General features: G+C 41.2%; 1 protein-coding gene across 1 annotated transcript; it reads left to right on the top strand.

The window, feature by feature from the left end:
* Positions 1-2: 2 nt before the first annotated feature.
* On the top strand, positions 3-16,643 carry slc1a1 (solute carrier family 1 member 1; the record flags this gene model as incomplete). Its single annotated transcript, XM_079214733.1, has 12 exons — positions 3-96; positions 6,632-6,772; positions 7,397-7,489; positions 7,607-7,721; positions 8,511-8,553; positions 8,699-8,794; positions 9,151-9,335; positions 9,745-9,852; positions 11,106-11,228; positions 11,326-11,520; positions 16,172-16,306; positions 16,403-16,643. The coding sequence occupies 12 exons, from the start codon at positions 3-5 to the stop codon at positions 16,641-16,643; spliced, it is 1,569 nt and encodes a 522-aa protein (XP_079070859.1).
* Positions 16,644-17,014: the final 371 nt, after the last annotated feature.

Below are 17,014 nucleotides of genomic sequence, written 5' to 3'. Positions count from 1 at the left end.
ACATGATGGGAAACAAAGAGCGACGAGGCGTGAATTTCAAAGGCTTGCTGAAGAGGAACTGGCTCCTCATTGCCACGATCGTTTCTGTGCTGCTTGGTACGTGAAGCCCCTGAATGCCTCATCATGCATGCTGAGAGAATGAGACCTTCATCGCTGTGTATCTGTCCAACCCTCTTTGTTTCAGCATTCAGATTGGCTTCCAGCTGCTGTCACTGTTGTAAATAAATCAACCTCTCTTGCACCAGCTGGCCACTGCTTGACTAAACAGCAACAGTGATGCTGCGTGTGTGTCGGGGATCATGATCATTCATAATAATCTTTCAGAAAATAATGATGGGTGGCTGGTGTGGGTGAGGTGTTGCAGGAGACACAGCCTCTGTCCTCCCGAGGCAGAGAGCATGTCTGTCTGGACGTGACCAGACTGAAGGGACCGCTGATGCTGGTTTGGGGAGTCCCGTCCCCGAGGCAGCAGCGCGGGCTGCGTGTCCTCTGGTCGGCGTCCGGACGCAGTCGGTGTCTGCCGGCATGGCTCAACACACTTAGACTGCACGGACATGATAGGGAGAGTTCAACAATGTGGCCGTATTTTCTCGCTTTCTGAGAGCGAGCTGGGGAGCTCAATGTCATGCCGGTGTGTTCAAGTCCGGCGCTGCAGCCAGGGGGCAATTAGCTTAGCTTAGCATAAGAGCTGGAAGCAGGGGGAAACAGCTGGCCTGGCTCTGTCCAAGCCTTTCAGTCAGAGGGTCGCCGGTTCGATGCCCGGCTTCTTCACACCCCAAATTGCTTGTTGTGTAAACGTCGATGTGAATGGATTAGTTTGTGCTGATGTGCAGGTCGCACCATGCATGATGCTGTCTAGAACTAGAAAGGAAGAGTACAAGTCCATTTACCAAAAATACTTTCTCTAAATATGTAGTATTTATTCTTATTTTTCCACATAGTTATCTGTTACTTTTCAAAATCCTCAAGAACCACTTTTGACATCGTCATCAAATAAATCCCAAAACACCGCCACTTTTTAAAAAATAAAAAGGTATACTTTTAAATCTGGATCGCCTGTCACTACCGTTATTTCCTCCCACTAAAACAGAGGTGAACACCAGAAGCTGAGTTTTCATTACAACAAAATGATGACATGTCACATCAATCAGAGCACACCAGACCAAATAGCCTCCGACATTACCGTATGGCGGCTACAAACAATGGAGCTTTTTTTTTAACTGAGTCTGGTGCAGTGACATAAAACACCCTACATCACTTCCAGGTAACTTCACGAAGAACAATGAGGATGTGTTTTAACAGTCAATTAACACACAATACTCAGCTATGCCAGCACGTTAGTGTGTCTTTCACTACCGAGCCTCCCCTGCTCCCAGTCTTTATGCTAAGCTACGCTAACCACTCTCTGACTTCATCTTTGTAGCTCTGTACGCTGACATGCAATTGATACGCGTCTTCTCATCTTATTATTAATTCAATTCAGTTTATTTTATATAGCCCAACACCACAAATACAAGTTTGCCTCGGAGGGCTTTACAATCTGTACACATGACATCCCTGTCCCGGGACCTCACATCGGATCAGAAAAAACTTCACCAAAAAAGATAGTAAAAACCCTTTCACAAGGAAAAAAGGGGAAGAAACCTGAGGGAGAGCAACAGAGGAGGATCCCTCTCCCCGGATGGACAGAAGCAATAGATGTCATGTGACCAGAATGAATAATGTAACAGAGTTACAGCACATTCAATGAATATGACAGAAATTATTCATATAATGAGTAGTAGGCATGGTCCATGATCCAGATAGCCACGATCCATTAAGCAGAAGGAGGTAGAGAGAAGAGGCATCAGCAGGGCCATGGCAGCTGGCATTTTCAGAGAGAACACAGTACTTTACTGTTATACTATGCCCAGAAGTAGACTGTTTGCATAACTCATGTACTTTTTGCAAGATTAATAATTTCCTGGTTTTGTCTGTGGAGTTTCTGGTTTGTGGTCTTATAGTCTCATATCTAGTTAGGAGCAAAAATGAAGTATTCAAGTTTGTATCTCCTGCGTATAGATCTGTGCTGTTCTCTCTGATATACAAGACTTTGATAAATATATGTGAATGATTATTAACCACACAGCCGATTATTGACTGCAAAAGGGAACATTCGTTGGGATTTCAGTTGGACTTCAAATTAGGCTTTTTCTGAAACCTGTTTATGGAATGTGAGCCTTTACCTAACTTGGAATGTGTCACAGAGGATTAAACTTTAAACACTATGTGTTTTAATAAATGCATTTCCTGCTATGGTAATCATTACCAGGTGTACTAGATGACCTATGAACACTATCACAGAAACAGAACATTCCAATGCAAAGGACACTTTTTGCTGCCTATAATCATTGTACGATCTGTCTTGTAAGTTAATGCTAAGGTGTTTGGTTAGTTGATGTTCTGGCATAATGTGAACGGATATATCAGGAGACACGATAATAAACAGTAATAAAGGATTACCAACGAGCTCACGTCCACAATTAGAGATTGTTCTTCAGAGAAACATTTTAAATGCTCCCTTTTGATTTTTTGACAAAGCAAGGTCTGCGTCAGTGCTTTCTGTTTACTGTCAGTGATACTGAGTGTATCACTGACAGCAAAGCATACTGTCCTTTTGTTTTAGATGTTGTCATGGTCGGCAGGTGTAGGGCAGAAGTTATATCCAGTGGCAAAAATGTCTGTCGTCCCTAGACGTTCTTCTGCCTTGATGAGCTCACTCTCCAAGAAGCATTCTTCTTTACGGTGATAAGTGTTGGAAGAAAGTCAGCGTTAAAGGTATAGGTCGTGATTCTGTTGGAGGACCTAATAGTTCCCCCAAAATGCCCTCCATCTCACTCTCATTATTTTGAACTCAGTACAGTTTAAAGGTTTCCAAACATCCCAGTTGTGCTGGGAAGAAATGGCATGCTGTCTGGTGCGACTGTGAATTAGAAGAGATCACGCAGAGTGAGCAGCAGGGTCCAGACCTAACGTTGTGGACCTGCAGCTACAATGTGCTGATGTGCGCCATCTACAGGCAATGTGAGATAGATAGATAGATAGATAGATAGATAGATAGATAGATAGATAGATAGAAGACACAAAACAGCAGAGCTTATGACATTTAAGAAAATTAAACAATAAAGATGGTGCAAAAATGCAAAGTATATGCAGTGTATATGAAGTGTATATAAGTGTAAACAGTGATATAGAAGTATGTACAGTGACTAACTAAACAACAAAAGCGGTGCTAGGGCTATTGATGTTGATGTTGAGTCAACTGAAGGAGGATCTGGCCAGAGGTGACTTATTATAAAGTCTTATAGCAGTGGACAGGAATGTTCTCCTGTATCGGTCCTTGTGACAGCGAAGCTGAATCAGTTATTATCAGAATAAGTTAAACATTTACTCATACCTTCTTCTATCGCCACTGGATTTGTAGTTTCCCAATGGCCATGGTTTGCTAATTGGGATGTTACCATCATAAATGGAATAATTACTGAAATTCACAAGGCAAATAAATCACACTCAAGTACTTGTCAGTAGAAGCTGTTGAGGTCATGTGCTTCTGCTCTTCAAGTCCACCAGATACTCCCTTCTTTTTTCGCTCTTTATTAGTTTGCTGCTGGTGAGGAGGTGTATATTTTATAACATATCAATTCAAGTTTAGTGTTTCCCATTAATTACCAAGACCTGACGCAGTTTCACAGTCAACCAAAATGATTTGTCTACTTTTCATGACCTATGTGTTTATGATTACATATAAGAGCACAAAATTGATTACAAAAGCACAAAGTTCTTAATTTTTCTCTCAAAGCTCGTCAGATTGATGATGCATTGTGTTATCTGTAATTTATAGCAGAGCGATGTTGCATTTCGTTAATAGTTACGCCACTATAGCAAGCGCAATTACAGTGATTTTGTGCCAACAATCACCTTGTTGTTACACCAGAAAACAGGAGAGACCGAAACAGAAAGCTGCAGCTGTAAAACCTGTTGCCTGCAGGTGGCCCAAGTGTTCACATTGGAGCAACTGTTCTTCTGTATAGCAACTGTCTTTGCTGCTGCTATCAAACTGTAGCTTGTGTAGAATCTGCAGCTTGCTGAATGTGAAAGGTTGAGTGATTGTTCGATAGCTCAGCCTGGTCGTGGAACCCACGTACAGTTCGCTGCGTCATCGCAGCGTTTTACAAGCATCTCTAACGGCAGTCTGTTGTGTGTGATAGCACAGATGGAGGTTGGGAGTGGATTACTAACATCAGTGAGTGGGATACATGTGAAGTTTATAGCTGGAAGATACAATGTGCGTCGTGCCTCATGAATTCCGTCAGGGTGAAACCTCACTGATGTGCAATAATGTGACACTTGCTAATGCAGAGGAAAAATCCCCTGCATTCATTAATTGTAACATTATCAGTGACCAGGCAAAACACATTTTTTATTTTAAATGTGATTTTAATTAAACTATAAGTGTAGCACAGTCATTACACAAAACATAGCAATGAAGAAAATAATAGTCTCCGTTCAAAAGGTTGAAGTATTAGTTCTTAATACTGTCTTGCACCCTTCAGCATCAGGGTGATGGCTCCGTCTTTTGAGATGGTTGTGGATGCGTCCCTTTGTTTTCTCAGGTGGTGAAGCTGCTCATTCTTCCTGGCAAAAACCCTCCAGGTCCCGTTTGAGATCTCCCCAAAGTGGCTCAATGATACTGAGGTCAGGAGCCTTCCTAAGGTTCCCAGCTTATTAAAGCAAATTGCCCTCCAATATTTTCTGATAACATGCTGCATTCATCTTGCCACCAGTTGAACTGAATTCCCTTCACAGTAGGGATGGTGGGGACCATAAAGTTCAGTTCTGGTCTCTCCAAATGTCTCTGTTCCAGGAGTGTTGAGGCTTGTAAAAATGCTGTTTAACATATTATGAGCAGATTTTTTTCTTTCAACTCAGAGAAGCCATACTTGGATGAAAATGTGCAGGGATCTCTCAAGAATAAAAAAGCTCATTGTCATTTATACAGAAACTAATTACTATCTAACAAGTCACAGGTGGGGAAACTTACCCTTAATTACCATTTAAACCTTTGTCTGTCAACTTGTGTGTATAATAGGCTCGTTCGAGATGAGCCAGTTCTGCGCAGAATCGATCGGCGGGCAATTTGTGTCCGACTTGCTCCCGACTTGCTCTGACGCCATGCACACGTGATCAACGATACTCTCACAAGATCAAGCTGGCCGTCGATTTCAGAGCCAGTCGCCGCAGTAGCTCTCCACGGACTGCGTGGCCCAGTGCATGATGGGAAACACCTGGCTGTCGCCACATCAGAGAGCTGATTGGCTCTTAGATCTGACAGCAAACACCACGTGTTGGAGAAAATCCTTATTTTGTGTGTAGTTGTAATACTTAACGCTGGATTGTTGATTATTCGTCTCATGTTTAATCTTAAAACATATTGTGTGTGGTTGATAATACAAAATGTATATGACACATATCAAAACCAGTAGTAATGTATTTCACAGGCAGACATAAAAAGAACAAAGGATGCAGCTACACACATTTCTACATAAATATATATTTACAAACACATGTGAATGAATCCAAACGTGATCTGTAAACTACAAGTAGACAAAAGTTTGGAACTAACAGGAAGTAATTTTCGTTATTTTCGCATTTTCGCTCGTTCGTTAGAGCTGCGCCTCGCCTGGAATCCAAACGAGAGCAGGCGGCCGCAGCAGGAGGCGTTGACAAGAAACTGAGATCAAGTCGAGCAGTTTTAGGCTGCCTTCAAAGTATACACAGGAAGTTATAGAACAAATTACTTCCTGTTAGTTCCGAACTTTTGTCTACTTGTAGTTTACAGATCATGTTTGGATTTATTCATATGTGTTTGTAAATATATATTTATGTAGAAATGTATATGTAGCTGCATCCTTTGGTCTTTTTATGTCTGCCTGTGAAATACATTACTACTGGTTTAGATGTGTGTTGTATAAATACGATTTTCTATTAACAACCACACAAAATATGTTTTAAGATTAAACATGATACGAATAATCAACAATCAAGCGTTAAGTATTACAACTACACATAAAATATGGATGTTCTAGAACACGTGGGGTTTGCTCTCAGATCTAAGAGCCAATCAGCTCTTTGATGTGGCGACAGCCAGGCGTTTCCCATCATGCACTGGGCCACGCAGTCCGTGGAGCGCTACTGCGGCGCCTGGCTGTAGAATCGACAGCCGGCTTAGTCTCGTGAGAGTATCGTTGACCACGTGTGCATGACGACAGAGCAAGTCGGGAGCAAGTTGGACACAAATCTAACCGGCATGCATTGCGCGCCGATCGCCGCCGATCGATTCTGCGCAGAACTGGCTCATCTCGAACGAGCCTATTAGTGATGCTAAATGGCTTTTCGTGACCACTAACCTTAAATAAAAGAAATGTTTTCAGCATGATCTGTCATATTGTCCAAATAATGGCAAATATTTCACAAATTCTGCCAGGGTATGTAAACTTATGAAAACTACGCCATATGTAGACGAGGACTCATACTTTTCTTCACCTGAGACCAATAATTCTTTATAATGGGATTTTGTCTTTCTCCTGATCAGGGATCAGTTTGGGCGTCGTGGTCAGAGAGTATGCATCCCTCTCCCACCTTCACAAGCAGTATTTCGGCTTCCCAGGAGAGATCCTCATGAGAATGCTGAAGCTTGTCATCCTCCCGCTCATCATTTCAAGCATGATAACAGGTAACTTGAATATACTTTTTTCTGTTTGTACTATTGATTGACTAGTGATGCATTGCAATGGCAGATATGGAAGTGCAAAACAACAACAAGATGACACAGTTTCCTGATTGGCATTGAGAGAGAGTAGCTCATGTCCAAACATATTGATTGAAGAGACCATGGAAACATGTTTGAATTCTTCATTTAGGTTGTGTTCCCCTCTTATGTGCCGGTCATGAACCACAACGTTCACGTCCGGGACCTTTGCTGCACGTCCTTCCCCATTTCTCCACTGTCGGCTGCCAAATAAAGGCTTATCATCCTTACAATCCTTATAAAGGCTCACTTACCTTTTTTTGTTGTTGCTTTAAACAGCATCTTAGTCTTCGTCAACTCCATCAGGGGTGAGCTAGTTCAGAGCTTCGTATTTAGTACGAGGTAGTTATGGGATGAAGTTGGCTCACCCCATCCAAGGTTTGTAAATTAAAGATCCTACGATAGGTATTTATTTACATGCAAATGCGAAGATTGTGAGTTTGAGCTTAATCAGATTCAACTTCAAAATCTTCATTCTTTTCTTTTGATATCTGAGAGAACAAGCTTTTGTTTTGAAACGCAATTCAGTATTGTGCTTTTTGTCCACAGGTGTTGCAGCCCTGGACTCTGAGGTATCAGGAAGAATAGGTCTGCGAGCTGTTATTTATTACTTCTCAACAACCATCATTGCAGTTATTCTTGGTGAGTTGATTATTTTTTTCAAAAGTACCAAAGTTGCTTTACAGTTAAGTCATTGAGATGTGTGAAAAAAAGTGGTTGATATGAAACCTGAATGAGCCACGGTGTTGTCGTTTGCAGGGATTATTCTGGTGATGACTATCAAACCGGGAGTGTCTCAGACCGCTGCGCACATTGACAGAGCGGGGACAACGCCCAACGTCACAACAGTTGACACACTCTTGGACCTCCTCAGGTGATCTCAAAGCCATGTGATACAAATGTATCATAACCATGAAATGACAGAGACTGCAAATGTAGGTCTTTCCCTGATATGGTTTGAAAATAGGACTTGTGGTGATCAGTCAGTTATCATTTATCCCCTCAGTTCTGCCTTTATGCTTCAAATGAGCTAAATTCACATTATGAAACAGTATGAACCCTTTAGATGTCGTTCAACCTCATCGAAAGTGTTTATACTTGTTCTGAATGTCCACAGTCGAAGGCAGGGTGAAGCGCCTGCCAACATATCCTCCTTCCAATGCCCCCATCTCTTTGCATCTTGTGCATATTTTTGCAGTCTTAGGCCTTTGTCTCAATGCGATGAATTGTAGTAAAACAATCATACAGTTCCTGCTCAAAAGTAGTCATACAAATAAAATGTGACAGAAGTACGGTCACGGGACAGTCACGGGACTGTGTGTTTCAGGAAGTCGTTTACTCGAAAAGTTACGTCAACTTGGAAAGGTGACGCCAACTTAAAAACTTTTGGTCAACAAAGAGGATTACGTAAACCCAGAAATGTACCTCCACATGGAAAGTTGACTCGCCTGTCATGAAGGTTTCTTCAGCTGCTGTGAGCTGATCCAAGTACTTTGAGTGTTTTAGCTCCCTTGACTCAATGATTCACATGTACATCCTCTTAATGATTAGGAATGGGTTTCACCAACATAAAGAGTAGTTGCAATGAGCCATCTCTCAGGGATGTGTACTCCACATCATTAGTCAGTGTCTGTCACTCACCTCCAATCTTGTTTTTCAACAGAAACATGTTCCCTGAAAATCTGGTGCAGGCTTGTTTTCAGCAGGTAAGAGGCTTTGCATATCCATCATTCATCTCTGTTGCACTTTCTACCAATGTTTATCATGTCAGCCTCCATCAGGGTCTTGTGAGCACAAGTCTGTAGCCGTGTTGAAGTAACTCTGATGTTGGGAAATTTGACCACACTCTAGTACAAGACCAAGCGCCAAGAACTGGAGCCTCCGAAGGTTTCCGCCAACACCACCACAATTCCACCTCTCGCCACGACTTTGATGTCAGTGGTAGAGGTAGGTGTGCACATTACTCTGTTCTGTTCTTCTAGAGCAGCCACTACCTTGCACTACAGTTCACAATATCTTCTCTTGGGATGTCTGTTGGGGTTTTGATCTTTACATTCGCGGTGTGTCCTTGTGGATTCATCTGCTACACATTACGTGTCATGTTTCTGCACCTGGCAACCCGCATCTGATCTAAATGCATCAGAAGTAAAGTAGCCACGGGTCACTGGGCTGTGATCCTGTCGGAAACATTTGCACAGCTCATCAATGGCTCTTTAGAGTAAGCTAATGTGGTTGTGAAAGCAGCTTCCTGACCTGCTCTTGGTTAGCTGAATGAATCCCCTTTTTGTCTGCTCTCTTGGCAGAACATAACCAAGGAATATAAAATCATCGGGACGTATTCTGATGGAATCAACGTATTGGGGCTTATCGTGTTCTGTGTTGCTTTTGGCCTTGTCATTGGGAAAATGGGCGAAAAGGGACGTATCCTCTTGGAATTTTTTGATGCGTTGAATGAAGCAACTATGAAACTGGTCCAGATCATTATGTGGTATGTATAAAAGACTGATCTATTCAATTACATTTATTTTGTATAGCCCAAAATCACAAATCATAAATTATCCTCAGAGGGCTTTACAATCCGTACACATATGACATCCTCTGTCACGGGACCTCACATCTGATCAGGAAAAACTCCCCCAAAAAATCCTTTAAGGGGAGAAAAAGGGAAGAAACCTTCACGAGATACATTTTGCATCCATTCAAATATTTGTGTTCACTAATTGTATTTTCATTTAACTATCATAGAACACTAAGAAAAATAGTACGTATTCTTATTTGAGAAGCTGGAACCTGTGATTTAGTCAAGTTAGCATTTTATCTGTCGTCCAAATGCACACTATTTGCTACCATCTTAGATTCTATACACCAAATGACTCCAACTTGATGTGTTTTTTCAGCTACATGCCAATAGGGATCCTATTCCTAATTGCAGCTAAGATCATCGAGGTTGAAGACTGGGAGATCTTCAAGAAGATGGGTCTTTATATGGTGACGGTGCTGAGTGGGTAAGCTGTCCCATTACTCTGTATCCGCCTGTTCCAGACGCCGGGATTTATGGTTGACATTTGGGCCGATTCACCCTCCAGTGATACAGTAAAAGCAGAGCTCTGTGTAGGTACTGATAAGGGCCAAGGACATTTAAAACTGCTCAACCTGCAGCTGCAGTAATGAAAGCTTCGCCCATGCCACTAAATCTAAGTGACACCATTAAAGTCTGTACAGTAAATCGCCTCCAGTTAGGTCACAGGGTCGGTCCAAGGCTCCCAGTGCTCCTGTGACAACATTTGCTTGCAACATTCACACTTTGTTGTAATGTTCTGAATGCAGCTTTCAAAGCCGATGAAATATTGTTTTCATGCATTATTGCTTTATGACATTGAATCACAGCGACGACTTTGACACCTCACTTAATCACATGTTGGTATGTCATGTGAAAAGTCATTATTGGTAAATATATGTTTCCCAAAAAATACTAGAATTTTGCATTGTACAACTTGCCACTCTTGCTCAAGCTTTAGTTTTAAGGAACATGATTCTATTGCAGCTTTTCACTGCGTTTGAATGAAATCAAATGGAATAATTATTCGGGTTCCGAGCTCACAGCCTGCTGATAAAAAGAGATGATACTTTCTACCTGGTTTTACTGACTGCTTCTTTGAGCCTTGAGCCTGACAAAAGGGATATGCAAGCTGAAGTACATTTTTATCCTAAAATTGATCCAATCGTTTTTTTTTTAACGCTTTAGAGGAATACTTTAACATTTTGTGAAACATATGATTTTTTTTTGAGAAGATAGTTTTATGAGAAGATTTGCATGAACAAAATACACCTACAAACAATTGTAATGAGTACTAATTGACAACGTTCTATCTCATTAGTTTGGGAATAAACACCAATCGTTGGTAGGCATTTATTTTATAATTTTGGAAGAACTTGCTTCCAGTTTTTTGATAAGCGAGGCATTTAGGAAAAACACTCTAAAAGTCTCTAAAACAAAAGCTTACTCGAGAAAATGTTGAACTATTATATTTGCAATTGCCCATTGGGCTGTTTAAGCCAAGGCAGCAGTAGAGTTTGTTGTATGACTATAAATGAGAGAAAACACTACTTTAATAAAGTATGGGCTTAAAAACACAACCCGATCTTTATATTTGTATCAAAAATAACATGTGACAATGGCAAAAGGCATATAAAAGTGTAGTTCTGTAATACAGAACATAAAACTTTGTTCTATAATAATGTCTGTTTTGTTCCTCAGTCTAGCTATCCACGCAACCATCTGTCTGCCACTGATCTTCTTTGTCATTGTGAGGAAGAACCCGTATACATTCACATTGGGAATGGCTCAGGCCCTGGTGACAGCACTCATGATCTCCTCCAGGTCAGAATTTACTGAGCCCCTCACTCTGCTTGGAAAGGCACATTTTAATATTTGTGAACCAAAACCATTGTGTGCCAACCGCTGTCTTGTCTTTCAGCTCTGCCACCCTACCTGTCACCTTCCGATGCGCCGAGGAGAACAATCGCATTGACAAGCGGATCACCCGCTTTGTCCTCCCAGTGGGTGCCACCATTAACATGGACGGGACAGCGCTGTATGAGGCGGTGGCCGCCATCTTCATCGCCCAGCTGAATGACTACGCTCTGGATGTGGGCCAGATTGTTACTATCAGGTACATCATAATCACTTAGGGCAGGGGTTCTAAACCTTTTTGACCTCAGGGCCCAACTTTTCAAGTACAAAGAGCCCCGTGGCCCATTCAAATATTAACACTGTATTGGTTTATTAACTAATTGATCTCACTCTTGATTTGACTTGTATTCTGTAATGGAAATTAATTAACCTCATCAATCTTTAGAGAAAACCTTTAGAGAAAACAAATGCGATGTGAAACACTTAAATGTCTTTAAGTATTTATTAAACAGAAACTTGGAAATAATTCAATTGAATGGGCAGAGCTCTTCCCCTCAAATGGTTCGGAGGTCTGACCCGGAATTAATAGTTCACATGAGTTTTATACATCAACAATTATTCTTTGAAATGGTTGTCCTCTCCCCTTTCCCCTCCCCCACACTGCCCTCCGTGTGCAGACAGGAAACAGGCCTCGTCACCCAGGTGGCCCTAAGAAAGAAAAGTGATAGCCCAAAGGAAGAAACAAGAAAACAGAAGAATCCTAAACAATAGAAAAAGATACCCCTGCTATCATTCCAGGGATGGCCCGGTTCAGTCTCGGCGAACTGACCTCACTAAATGATCCACACGTTTAAGAATAATGCCTTCTAAATAAAATTTCCACCACATATTCAATAACTAAATAAAATCTACCTACAGTTTAACAAGCAAAAACCTTGTCAAATAATGACATGATGCAATGTGATCATCACAAAGACATTTATTGTTCATATGTATGTAAACCTGCACAGACATCAAGTCATGGAACAAATCAAGCTGATATAATAACTAATTTAAAGGCTCAAGTCAGGCGAAAAATAAATAATTATTTGATTTTTCAACAAAAACAAGGGAGACTCTCAAAAAAACTGTGAAAAAATATAGAAATTTGATAAATAATATGTGGTAATAAAATAAATACACTGCACAATTATTAGGAAAATAGTTTTTTGAGGATTAATTGTATTATTGAACATTGCTCTTGTTAATAAACAGTAAAAGTGAGGTTTTTACTTTCTTAGGAGAATATCTGTGTGTTCACAATTATTGGGCAACTATTAGTATACAGACAAGTGTGCACACAATTCAAAATAATAATTTTCAAATTAAATAAACTGTAAATAACATTTAAATAAAGTGCAAAGTAAAATATAGCCTCATGATGTGAATGATATGCTTTGTTGGCTGAGTTTCTTCTTCGGCATATTGGAGCCTGTTACACCACTGACGCATTACCACCACCAAGTGATGGGAAGCTATATTGTAACTGAGCGTCTCATGGATAACAGTAATTTCTCTGCTGTCTTCAATTGATAACCTATGCATTCCCACTGCCCGAGCGGCCCACAGGTGTAAACAGAAAGTTTTTGGCGGCCCTCTAAGTGGCGCTCGCGGCCCAATGGTTAAGAATCACTGACTTAGGGCACTTCTGACTGAAGGCTATAAAAGACTATAAAATACAATTTATGAGACCATAAAATGCTACTATTGTTGACCAAGATTTCTTGCTAACTTTTGCCCGGAAAATATATTAAAAAATTACTGACGAAGGTGTCTACTGATGAAGACCATGTAATGCCGTTGTAAGTTGCGGAGAAAAATTGTAAGAGAGCCTTAAGTTAAGTAAAAAATCTTTGTCAAAGTACAATTTCCAAGGTCAGGAGTACACAATTTAGTACTAATTGGTTAAGTTAGGAAGCCTTTGTGGACATGGATAAGAGACAGTACTACTTATGGGGCTGGGTATCGTTTAGACCAGTGGTCACCAACCTTTTTAAGCCCAAGATCCCTGACCTCAGCCTCGGTGACAGGCAAGATCTACCTATTGAGGCGTTGAGAGAAAAAGACTGTCCAGACTGTACTTACAATTTGAGGCTTTTTATTTGGCCTAATTGTAATTGAATTAAATCAAATACTTTGGTCAAGCTTTCAATTTGATGTGACCAAGAACACATTAAATGATTTAATTTCAGTGCAACATAAAAATGAAATTATTTGCTAACCGCACACAATATGAAGAAAAAACACATTTGCAATGAGCAGGCTGGTGAACTACCATATTAACTGTTGTATTTATCAACTGTTTGAATTTAAGCATAATTTTAGCAAAATTATAGAAAATATCTATTTGAAAGATACAAAATCAGTTCAGTTTTTTTACGTAAAATATCTGAATTGGTAAAGTTAAGATATTTTTATTTGGATGTGGTCAGAAATGTCCTGAACACATACATATCAGTCAGATATAATTCAATTAATTATCTTTCTATTAACCCTCAAATCAAATAATAAATACACTTCACGCACAATTGAGTTGGGCACAAAACGGATAGACTGCAGGTATTGTTTGACTGGAGAAGATGCGATACTATTTGGTACTGGGGATTATTGTAGATGTTTGGCATCTTTTCTTGGCTGCGAGTTCAGCCATGTTTGGGGCTAGGTTCTGTGCTGTGGAAACCCTCAAGATTGAGTGAAGGTGTGCATCAGTGAGATGACTCCTGTGTGGGTTTTTGTTCAACGAGAACAACTGCTCACACAAGTGTGCTTCCAAACATGCAGAGCATTCGAGCAGCATGGAGGCGGAGTTGAGGCTTTGCAGCGCCCACAGGGTCATACTTTGCCTCGAGTGTGTCATTACACTGGAGGTCTATCAGCTCCATTTGGATGTTCACAGGTGCTCTTTCCACGTCAACTGCAAATGGATGGTTGAGCAGTTGAAATTAAAATGTCTGAGCTGCAAAGTCAGCAAATTGCTGATTGAACTCTGGACCAAGTGCGCCCAGTTTATCAATCGGGAACACAGCGACGTGGTTTGGCAGTGTTTGGCAACACGGAAAGTGACCCAAGTTTCCTTGCTGCATCTGAGTCTCCCAAAGGCGCAGCTTGGCTCGGAAAGCTCTCACTGCATGATACATGTCTGTGATCACAGGTCCCCGTCCCTGAAGCTGGAGGGTTAGTGCAGTGCGATGCTTCACAAAAAGGACAGCTCACATCGGCACTTTTTGTCTCACAGCTCTGTGGTGTCTCTCGCTTTCCAAAAACTGATCGATTTTCTTAGGCAACTCCAAAAAAATCTATCTGCATGACAGGGCACATTGCATGTTCAGAATCTGTCTTCTCAAGAAAACACTGAAATTGGCTGTGATTTAAGCCAGCGGTCCACAACCTTTTTTGCGTGTAAGACAATATTTTCTTGGACCGGCCTTCTAGGTGTGGGAGATAAATATGATACGACCGGCATGAAAAGAAATATAAAGTGCATAAAAAAAACCCGCTGGATTATTGCCATATTATTGGCAAATTATTGCCATATTATGCAGAGCGGGCGCCTGAGAATCACCTGTAGCAGTAAACCCGTATTCTAAGTAGGACTCCTGATATTGTCTTTTAAACGCAGCTTTCTTTTTCTAGGAAATCGCAGGCTCCTCTCCTGTCTCCTCATTGGGCATTTCCCCTTTCCAAAGAAGCTTTTCAAAGACCTTTGTTTTTCACTCGCTTGTGGGCATTCATTTTGGGGGTAGCGTATCACATGACCGAGACAAGCGTCTTGACATGAGTCAAGAAGCTCAGACGGATGATTGGGGACCACTGATTTAAGCCTTCAGCTGTTATAAAGTTAACCGTCTGTGTTACGGTGCTTACTACGTAGTACATTTTGAGAGCTTTGCCACACAGTGTTTCCTGGTGTATGACACAGTGATACGCTGTCTGCTCACCTGCACATTTCTCCCGCTGCATCCTCTCCCTCATCCCGCACATTGCAAAGCATCTGTCGGTGCAGTTGGTAGGTCTTGGCATGCTAGCTGTTGCAGTGCATTTTGGGACTTTTAGTATCAGCGGTGTGCGTCCTATATACCGGCAGGCCAGTTATGATAGACATAAGATATTTCTCGCAGACTGGATATAATTGTACTGAGGGCTGGAAGTGGCCCGCGGGTCTTGAGTTTGATATGTCTGATTTAAATGTATTAAGTACCAATACTCAGACCAAACTGATTGGTTAAGGTTAGGGAACCTTTGTGGTCACCAAGAAAACAAGAATAAATCAAATAAAAGACTGCTTTGTTAAGGCCAGGGTATAATCGCGATCATGGAATCAATAAATCAAAGTTGGCTGTTGATAGAAAACTACCTACAACCTACTCCTGATAAAGTTTTGATTCAGAATGCAGGGTATTTAACCTGCAGTGGTCAAATGATTTTTTTTTTGTTCAATGCAAAGAAAAGGCTGTTTGTCTATTTCACAAAGTGTTATTTATTTCCTGACTTTTTTCTGTAAAGATCCCAGAGAGGGGTATTTGGTTATTATTTATTTCATAAATAGTGTTATAATTTATTTCCTGACCTTTTTTTCTGTGAAGATCCCGGGAAGGGTTATTAGGTTTTTGTTATGTGTGGCTTTCTGGAAAACAATAAATGTTTACATTTAGGCACCCCTGCAATCGTCACACTTTTTCTGTTACAAACTGACCCAGGCCCCCATCAGAGAAGGGAAAAGTTATGTGGCCCTCACAGGAAAAAGTTTGGGGACCCCTGGTGTAACAGAACATGTTGCTGCCATTTGGAGCCACCAATGTCAAGATTTCTCACATTTCATTTCTGCATGTTATTATGAAGAATATTTATGACATTGCATCTGTGTGTTGTAGCATAACAGCAACAGTTGCCAGTATTGGAGCAGCAGGAGTCCCTAATGCTGGCCTTGTCACCATGGTGATAGTCTTAACAGCTGTTGGATTACCTGCAAATGATGTCACTCTGATAGTCGCTGTGGATTGGCTGCTGTAAGTTTACCCTTTAACCTTTAATCTTGAATGTTTCTCCCACCTTTTCCTACTTTCTTACGATGCTGTAGGTTTACTTTGATTGGTATGTTTCAGGGACCGGTTCCGTACCATGATCAATGTTCTTGGCGATGCTTACGGAGCCGGTATCGTCCAGAAACTATCCAAGAGAGAACTGGAGAGGATGGATCTGACATCAGACGCGGACGTCGCCAACCCCTTTGCTCTGGAGGCCGCCTTGGATGACGAAGAGTGCGAGAAGAAATCCTATGTCAACGGAGGTTTCACTGTCGACAAGACAGATGCGATCTCCTTTACTGAAACCTCTCAGTTTTAGCCTGTGGCGGGCTCCGAGGAGCAGAGAAAGTGCCATGCTGCTATGGATGTAAAACGGAAAACCTTCCATCATGTATCAGCACCATGACGAGAGAGGAAAACTATCCAACCAGACCCATCCAAGCTCAGACATCAGCAATACTCCCTTAAGCTTATCCAAGATGATCACCCTTCATGTCGGACATTTACTACCACGACTAGATTAAAGTGCTTCCTTCTTACACTCAAATTGTGCCAAGATAAAAAAAAGTCAGTTTTCTTTTGAATAAGAGTGTGGTCTTTCTTGCAAAGATGCACTCAAAAGAAGAGCTGTTTGTATGTGTCTTTTGGATGTATCTGGAGTACGTGTATGTATTTTAATGTATAATTTAA

This window comes from Taurulus bubalis (assembly GCF_910589615.1).
Source record: "Taurulus bubalis genome assembly, chromosome: 3".
NCBI classification, from domain to species: domain Eukaryota; kingdom Metazoa; phylum Chordata; class Actinopteri; order Perciformes; family Cottidae; genus Taurulus; species Taurulus bubalis.
The sequence above is the reverse complement of the archived record's forward strand: the minus strand, read 5'-3'. Positions and strand labels throughout refer to the sequence as shown.